The following is a 9,971-nucleotide window of genomic DNA, read 5'->3' on the forward strand; positions in this document are numbered from 1 at the left end:
TTTGCTGTTTTGATGATGGTGGTGGAGAGAATAAGAATTACTACCTCCTTATAATTGGAGCATTAATAAAAAACACCTGTCCCATCTATCTACATCTCTGCTGATATGCACACATCCTCATTATGTCTTGTAGCACACCCTACACTATCAAATAGCAAATAAAACTTAGTGGTAATATATAGACTATGAAATAGAGAGCCAAACAGAGAGATTGCAATATGTTTAATAATTAACCACAAAACGTGTCCCTTCCTGTTCTACAGTTTACTTGATATTTCATGGTGTTGGACACTGTAGACAAAACAGAAAGATAATGATGAACATTTGATAATAAGATCACACAAACACACTGCTTTTATATTGAGAGATTCAACCTGTTTCAGGTATTATTGTTCAAAGTAAAACTTATCTCTCATGTTCTCACAAGCACAACACTCAGACTCACACCAGTGCACCAACAATATTTTATGATAGAGGTCTATTAGTTATACCCTGCTGTGAGGCCACAATCAAATGTACCTTAACTGTGGGAAAATGATGATCTGTTTCCTCATTCCCTATTATATGAGGACAAATTTACAGTTGTGCTATATTTATTTCACTTTTTATGATTGACATTGCTGTACTCAATCAATCAATAAATCAGTTTTTATTTATATAGCGCCAAATCACAGCAAAAGTCATCTCAGGGCACTTTTCACATAGAGCAGGTCTAGACCAGTATTATGAGCTTGATATAGTTAAAGTATTGCAGTAAAAGTACATAAGTATTATGAGCTTGATGTAGTTAAAGTATTGCAGTAAAAGGTTAGTAGTTTAGTCCAGTGGTTCCCAACCTAGGGGTCAGGCCCCTCCAAAGGGTCAGCAGATAAATCTGAGGTCGTGAGATGATTAATGGAAGAGGAAAGAAGAAAAAACAAAGTTCTGATACACAAATCTGTTTTCAGTTTTTGGACTTTTTCTCTAATCTTTGATTTTTGCTGAAATATTGGATCATTTGAACATTTCTTGAAATGAAAGCATGTGAGAAGTTTAGAGGGAAAAATCACTATTTGGTGGAGCAACAACTCATAGACATGTGAAATGTGACCCCGACTACACACTGCTTTTTGTAAGACTTCAAAAGCCAAAAAGGTTGGAAACCACTGCTTTCATCTTTAACAATGTGTTGTATTTTAAGAGCTTGTTATATTATCCATTGTGTCAAATGTTCATCTGAAAAGTAACTAAAGCTGTCAAATAAATGTAGTGGAGTAGAAGTATAAAGTAGAATCAAATGGAAATACTCAAGTAAAGTAAAAGTACCTCAAAACTGTACTTAATTACAATACTTGAGTAAATGTACTTAGTGACTTTCCACCACTAATTAAACTGAAGTGTATCACTACCAAATTTTATATTTCATTTGTTTTCAGAATCACCATCTAGTTAAAAATCTGTTAATTGTCGGTCTGATCAACAAACAGAACTACAAACAACTTTCTTCATTTATTAGAAAGTTTTTTTTCTTTCATGATCTGTTATTTCCCCCATTAACTATTCTTATGGATCAAATTAAAGTCAGGGAGAGTCTGAAAGTCAGAAAGAAACACATTTTAAACACATTTGTATTTTACATCATGTATTGTCGTTTCCATTCAGTCACATGTGAGGTTGCAAATGAGTTATATGAGATTTAATTTCAATTTTCCCTGAAACATTTAGCCAAATACATAATTTCCAGTGTTCAAAAGACACTCCGAACATATTCTGGGTTAATCAATGATTAATTCACATTCAGAATATCAATAAAGAACCTAAATACAGAATGCAGGTTTTTTATTCATGTGCAGGTGTTTGTTAAACAGTTAAGAGGCTGCAGAGAGAAAATAGCTGCTCTGTCAGTGATAACTGTGCACTTTTATTAGTATTATCACAGTGCACATGTGTGCAGACACAAACTTCATCAAAAGTCTCTACAGCTGTTAAATTGATCAGCTGCTGCTGTCATTGGGGGAAAGGATGTCTCATGTCTCTAAAACCATATCTCCTCGTCTCCTCTCTCCTCACTTGGTTTCCTTGCGGAAAAGAAGCAAGTGAGGGACATGTTGATGCAATTTAATGGACTTCAGATGCACCTTATTTAACAAAAATCTTCAAACACAGATTACTCCTGAGGATATGTTTAACATATTCAAACATGGAACAAATAGCACCATCATGTGGCCAGTTATGAAGCACTGGTTTAACTGTTCAACACATGGTTGAATTGCATATTAGTGGTTTGTACATACAACAGTCCTGCAAATATTAATGGCATTTCACCTGTAGGTGGCGCTACAGTACAAATAAAACTTCAAATGACTGGGTAAGCAATTCTCCATCTATCAGATTTTTTTTTCATTATGTGCAACTGTAGATCTTGAAATACTCTGTAATATTTAGAAGTGTTTGGTCACTGGGGGGTGTTCTGACCATTTGAACTCTGTAAAAATGAAACATCTTTCTATAAATCTTTTTGCAGCACCAGCAGTGGCTGACAACAATCCCACACAGTTATATATATGCTGTAGTTATATATTGTTTATATATTCAATGTTAGTAAGTCCAAATAACAATTTAAGTTCATTAAATCAGAGTTCATATGGAAGTATTCTTGTGTACGTTTATTTTCACAAGGGACAAAGGAGTGATACACTTAGGATGATATTTATGTAAAATGTTTCTTAAACACGTGGAACAGAGCTCCTACAATAACTGCCATTACAATTCCAGCGCCTGCAATCTTCAGCACCTCTGCCTGAAGATAACACACAGACACAGAAAACATGAATTTAGTTGCAAGAAATGTAGTATATTGAAATTGAAATTTCCATTAAAATAATACATAACTCTGGAACTCACTTTTATTGTAAATTGATATATTAAAGGCAAATAATTATGACAATGTGTATTTTAATTTCCTGGTTTCTTCATAATTAGGCATTTTAAATCCATATAAACCATCCAGAGGCAAATTCCAAATTGTGGGTCCACCTACATACCTGAAGAGACTGAGGTTTGCCGTAACGGCACCAGGTGGCGAAGTGCTCACAGTTCCTGTCAGTGAGACTGTACTTCACAGCCTTACCCACCATCGAAACAGCTTCTTTCACAATTTCCTTCTTTGGCCTGGGTTTCCACTTGTTGTCGCGTTTGTTATTTATTCTCCAATCCTTTCCGTTGACCACATCTTTAAGTTTTTCTGTCTTTACTTGGGCCTCCACAGAGGCTCCCGACACAGTTGATGAAGCCCCTGAACTGCTTTTGCCTAAGTATGAGGGCATGACAAAGAGGCACACAAGTTATACAAGGTAAATGCGTTGAAGGTTGTAACATTTTTTATGATGAGTTTTGTATGTATGCTGCTATCTTTATCATTTAAGTTTATGAAAGTTGAATAAAAAGTTAGTTAGTTAGTTCAACCAGGTAAATAATCAAAGCCTGCACTTATGTGTACAGAACAATGCATCTTGGCTGCTATATAATGGTCTTTACTGGGACTGAACAGTGTTTGGGAGTAGCAGTTCTGCCACTGCAATGTAAGAAATGACTCACCGGGGGTAACCATGTGAACAACGTCCCCATCACCAATGTACACAGCCCAGTGCTGATAGCCTTCACGGAGGAACTCTATCAAGTCACCAGGTTCTGGCTCCTTAGCATTCTTGGATTTGAACATCAAGAAATTAGTACATTTAGATACAAATTAGATCAGATTTGACATCACTGGACTCTAGCAGAGGCACATTTAACCGTATCTGTGTTCAAACAACCAAACTTTAAGAGGAAGTAATTTAATCTGTAGCTTTTCAAGCATGTTTGAGCTGAGTGTCTAATTTATATATAAGGCTCCATTTTAGCAATTGGTCAGTTGTTTTGAGGATTTGCAGTAGTCAATGCATGATGTTATGAGAGCCTGTAACAGGAGTTGTGTTGCAATCTCAGACGAGTAGGGTCTGATCTTCCTGATGTTGTACAGGGAAAATTGACACATTTGAGCAATTGAGACCACAGGAACATTAAAGATTAGTGGGTCATCAATCATGACACCCAAGTGAGTTGGGTTGATTCGAGCTGGATGCTGATGTCTTGTTGCATAAAGAGACTGGCTGGGATGACAAGGAGCTCGGTTTTTGAGGGGTTAAGTTGAAGGTGGTGATCTTTCATCCAGTACTGACCCTTGAGGAACTCCTGTAGAAAATTTGTCTGGTTTGGACACTTTTCACCTCCAAGATACTCTAAAATATCTCCCTGAGAGATAGGACATGAACCGGTGGAGGGCAGATCCTGAGATACCATGCTCAGTGAGTGTGGAGAGGAGGATTTTGTGATTAACCATGTCAATGGCAGCTGACAGATCTATCAGCAATAGAGCTGGGTATTGACCAGCAGCTCTAGCTGAACATGGTGTTTAGTGGACTTGTGATGCAAAGTGGACTGAGGTGGGCTGTTGAACTCTTTACAGACAAGTACACATCCACAAACACAATTTTTCTATGGATACCTGAGTACCTGGTGACATCTCCCACAGTTGAATATCCATGTTTATATTACCTAAGAGTGTTTTGTTTCAAGGAAATTACAGTATCTAGTGTCAGTGTCTATATTATATATATATATATATATATATATCAAGTTCAGTGATTTTTTTTTTTTTTTTTTTTAACTTGTAATGGGGTCATTAAATGACATCTGTATTATGATTTTGTGAGGATTTGTTTACAGATTTAAACAAGCTTAAACAAGCTTTTTACATATTGTATTTTTAATGTTGTCATTGTAATATTTGCTAATGTTTGTAATATATACATTTGAAAACTGTGTTACAGAATGATATTTTTTATATTTACATTGGTCCATGCAAAATGTTTTGTGCAGTTATGTACAGCTACTGTAAAAGTAGATACAGTACCATTAAATTACTGTTTCATTTTACAATTGCTACTGTAAATTAAAAAAACACAGTACACTTACTGAAATTTATTTTACAGAAAATTTACTGTGTTTATATTTACAGTAATTAATTTGCTTAGTTAGTTACTTACTGAATTACAGTAAGTTACTTGTCAATTGCTGCCAGTTAATTACTGTAAAAATCACAGTAGGTTTTTTACAGTGTGAGAAACATGGCAAATAAGTGTATTTCCCAAAATGTTGGAGTGTTCCTTTAAATACACTGTAGTGTCCAAATTACATTCCAATAAAAGACACAAAACTGAAGCCACCAAATTACAGACAATATCCAAAACAGAAGTCAATTGAAAGTATAACTCAATAAAACTGATTTCTCTTTGAAAGCTACTCACCATTTTGACTGCTGCTGTGTGTGGAAAACAGGCAGGAAAAGGAGGAGAGTGACCAGTGTTCCTGAATGAAATGTAAAACGGGGACAGTTTACCCCTCTTAGTCATAACATAGCATGATTTTAAAAAGTAGCAGACAATTGCAGTTTAGACAATGTACTTTGTTGGAGATTTTAGTTGTTTTCTAACTGAGTTAAAATGTGTTTAAACTGTTGTTTATGATCTTTTACTATGTTCTTTCACTAAGTGTCAATGTTAGTCTTTGATTTTATGCCAAATGTAACAATTAAGTCTCACGTACCTAATTAGAGTTGAAGAATAAGGATCTTTGGATGTGCGGGGCTTATGTTAAACCTGACCACAACTTAAAGATTTAAATCATAAAAAGGGGGAAAAAAGAGAAAATTAAAAATAAAAAGAGACCTGCTGATAGACGTAACAGCGGAGCAGAGGAGAGAGACTGAGATAGCGATGTAACTGATCTGCGCACTGGTATTTAACATGTTTTTTTTTCTTCCCGAGAACAAATCATTTTAAAAATATTTGTACGAAATAAATGTTTGTAAAAAACCCACTATTTGTGCTGTGCTGAGTAATGTATTTGGATTCAGGCACATCCCTAGTCTAAAGCCACAACTGGCTGGGCTTATACATACAGTTTATACACACAGATATTGCTCATGTAGGCTATACACACACAGATCTATTTTACTGTCACTATTCAACTCGTTCAAGTGATTGAGTAATGTTCAAAGTACCATGTACAAGCACTGAATTTGACAGAACTGCCTGTAGTTTCTAACCAGTTCTGTACGTAGGTGTAGTGAGAATATTGAGGAGTTTACTTTTTTCCATGAATAAATATGCTCATTTACAATTGACACTTATACAGCATCTCCTCTTTGAGTTGATTTTACATTTGTCTTGAATCATATCAGATTATTATACAATCAACAGGGCTGACATCTCAGTAAAAGGTTTGACAGCAGTAACCATATTGGTTATACTACTTTTCGGTAACACTTTATAATACAGTCCGCGTTTTACGGTGTATAACTGCCATGAGCAAAAACATTTGATTTTAGTACACATGTACACATGTAACGTACTGATTAATACGAGGAAGTTACACCATAAATTCCGGGGAGTTACATGGTAAATGTTGGGAAAAACGCGGGCTGTATTATAAAGTGTTACCTACTTTTCTATTGAACATGTTTGGCCTAAACAGAATAAACAAAAGCCTAATATTGTATCTGCTGTGCAATCAGTGAAGCTCTGCAACAAGCAACAGCTTAACAACCTCCACGTCAACAATCCTGGAAATGAATGGTACCAAAAGGCAGTGACAAACAGAAGTGGTATGCACACCCCCGCCCCCCAAAAAACACTCATACACCCCATTCTGGTTATCAATATTGGCGATGAACAGTAGCGGAACGATGATTCAACAATTCAACAAAGTTTGCCCACCCAAAAGCTTGGAATGACCCCCAAATCACAGCGTTTTATAATCGGGAAAAAATCCTAGATGGATACCCTAACAAATACTGAATGTATCATCCCTGTCTGCCTACCCAAAATATGTCTTTCCATATTTCTACGTGCCGTGTTGTCCTCTAACTGGAGCAAGAATCCGTATGAACATGTACATACTGTCCTCACGCGCTGGTATTTCTAGCAGATATATCTATTATGAGAGGCTTAGACATATAACTCAAATAAAGTTCGTTAAAAGAAGAGAGCACTTACTTGTCGTTTCTCCGTCAACTTCCTAAAGGGCGAATGACTCACTCTCCAGATGCGATGCAACTTCTGGGACAGTCTCTGAAGAAACGGTAGGCTATTTAAAGTAACAGGGTTGACGACAACCTGGGGACCCGACTCAATTGTTGTTGTTTTTTTCAAAATTTTAAACATATCAAGAATAAAACCCATTCATGAGGCTTTATGTAAATTTAAGTTTTTTGTGCTTTTTTTTTTTTTTTTGACTCAATAGCCACAGTCAAGGTGCGAACTATGCCATGGCTGACATGGGAGATGACAAGGGAGCGAAGCATCTTGCATTTTCTGCAATATATACTATATACTAATATATATACTACTGTGCAAAAGTTTTAGCCACCCTAGATCCATTATGCAATACCATCAGGGAGGTGTCTATATATATATATATATATATATATATATATATATATATATATATATATATATATATATATACACACAAACACACACACATACATACATACATACATACATAGATACAGGATGGTTACAACAACCTACCTGCAAGTTACCATGAAAAACTGCTGCTGTTTTAAAGGCAAAGCTGCTCACAGCAAATATTGATTTTAATTTAGGTTTCTGCTGTTCACTCAACTTTGTAAGAAGTTAATTGATAAATAAAAACAATTTATAACAATATTTTTGAAAGCATTCTCACTTTACTTTTAGTACACCTAATCGGCTGTCTTTTTTGACTAATGCTGATGCGCACAAATTCATGACACATGCCAAAACCCTCCAACATTCATATTATATACATACGTATGTGTACTGCTGTAATAAACCCAATTTTGATGGCGATGTCTGTTGTGTTGAGGGTTTGGCTTAGGGTTAGGTTGTATTGTTGAGGTTGGGCCTCCAAAGGCCTCACTGAAACTAAGCCTGGGCCAAGGTTGTGTCCATGAAATGGACAATTAAAACTTGTTGTAGCACTAAACCAAATACATCACTGTAAATGTCTCTACCTGGAGAGTAACATATGTCACTCTGGAGACTGTAAATGGCTCCTGCTTTGAAATATTGAGGCTTGTCATTCAGCAACAGAAGGAGCTACAGACACTGGACCAACTGTTATAGGGAGCTCTTGACTTCAGCTATATGACTACACCCATATGGCTAAAACCTGTGTATAGCACATGAGTCAAAATTGCTGACACCACATGTAAGCCAGGTAGGTCAACCAACATAAGAAAAAAGTTTTGAACTGCTGAAGAAATGTTGTTACGCATACTCCAAAATGAGGAACAGCTGGATGATGACGTGAAAGCAGAGCACCCCTCCCTGTGCCACTGCTGAACTGTCAGGCTGTGAGGACACTGAACAGGCTGCTGATCAACCAGCTGCATTTATCACAGACAGATCTAGTGGGAGAAATTTATCAATGTCACATTCTAGTGAGGGTGATGGTGTCCTCCCCTCCTTGGGATCTGTGTGTTTGGCTCCACCCCCCATAGCCATATTAAATTAATTTAATTGATATAAACTCAAATAGATATAAATTAATATAAATATCTAATTATTTAACCCATTTTGCTGTTATTGTGGCTGCCTCTGCCGCTACCGCCGCCACAGTATACTATCAAACAAGACTATTAACATTATTACGTTATATTGTTGTATTGTTATTATTATCATTATTATTATAATAATAATTATTAACGCTCTCACTTTTTATTTCTCCCCCTCCTCTCTCTCTCTTCTTTTCTCACTTTCATTCACTCACCCTCCCCTCCCTTTTCCCACAATCAATCCATATTGCTTAGTTGCTTTCCACATTTACTATTTTTTCATTGTAATATGATGCTGTCATTGCTGTTGTTTGTCATTATTTTTGTTTGTTTGTCTATTTGCTTGATTGGTCTTTTATTTATTTTTTTTTCCTTTCCACTATGTCTTGTTAACAGTATCACCAATAAAAAAAAACAAAAAGAAAAACAGGAAGCTTTACTGCGAAAAAAAAAAAGAAGTCACATTCCAGTATGGAAAATCTGATATATATGCTCAGCTGTCAAATTTCTAATCAGTAAATAAATTGCAGATTATTGGCAGTTTCACACATTTAATTGTTGTTTATTTAGGCCTAATCATTTGTTAAATAATTGTGGTTCTAATATACTGTTTACATTGAACAAATATCGACTATATCATTTTTTAAGACCGTGGGACGTTTATGATTTGTGCGTACACATGGTCTAAGACAGTTCTAAATTTTTTTACAGAGTTAAGAACAAATTCATGTAAGAACATATTGATGAATCCCAGATTTGTGCTTAAAATGTTCATACACATGGTTTAAGCACAGATTTGTGTGTACACACTGTTTGTGAATGAGGCCCAATATTACTACCAAGCTGTTTACATGGCTAATGAAAATGAATATTCAACTAATATATAGATTAACCACCTTCTTGAAAAGGTCGGCGTTGCTATATTTTTATATTGCAGCCACCTGATTTTAAGTTAATTTTGTTTTACCTTTTGGATGATTTATTTATAAAATTCTTTGATATGGTCTTTTAATTATGTGCTCCTATTTTGCTTTTCTTGTGTTTTTTTTCTATATATATTTGTGATTGTTTCTTTATGAAAAACACTTTGTGCTTCTGGCTTGAAAAGTGCTATACAAATAAAATTATTATCATTTTATTTGCACATATCCAAAAACCTGTTGATATCCAAGCCTTTCAAACTGTTTAAAAGTGGGTGTATTTCTCTTTTCGACCATAAATGTGGGCTTTTCTTTGTGACATGCGTCTCTAAACCAGCCTTGCAAACTGTTAACTAGTTGGTTTGTTTACAACGCACAGAGCTGACTGTAAACAGGGAAGAGGCCATGTGTTGCAAACCGTGGTAAAAACC

The 9,971-nt window shown here is 35.6% G+C and overlaps 1 protein-coding gene across 2 annotated transcripts; it reads right to left on the bottom strand.

Moving 5' to 3' along the window:
- Positions 1 to 240: 240 nt before the first annotated feature.
- On the bottom strand, positions 241 to 7,173 carry LOC137189905 (phospholipase A and acyltransferase 4-like). Of its 2 annotated transcripts, none has more exons than XM_067600029.1 (5): positions 7,077 to 7,173; positions 5,328 to 5,388; positions 3,577 to 3,685; positions 3,024 to 3,289; positions 241 to 2,779 (listed from the first exon to the last, which is right to left on the bottom strand). In XM_067600029.1, exons 2-5 carry the CDS (start codon positions 5,328 to 5,330, stop codon positions 2,690 to 2,692), a joined length of 468 nt encoding a protein of 155 aa, XP_067456130.1. In that variant the 5' UTR covers positions 5,331 to 5,388; positions 7,077 to 7,173; the 3' UTR covers positions 241 to 2,689. The 2 variants fall into 2 exon arrangements, with proteins under 2 accessions (XP_067456130.1, XP_067456132.1); XM_067600031.1 differs by lacking the exon at positions 7,077 to 7,173 and adding an exon at positions 5,626 to 5,691.
- Positions 7,174 to 9,971: the final 2,798 nt, after the last annotated feature.

Source organism: Thunnus thynnus, chromosome 9 (genome assembly GCF_963924715.1).
Source record: "Thunnus thynnus chromosome 9, fThuThy2.1, whole genome shotgun sequence".
NCBI lineage: Eukaryota > Metazoa > Chordata > Actinopteri > Scombriformes > Scombridae > Thunnus > Thunnus thynnus.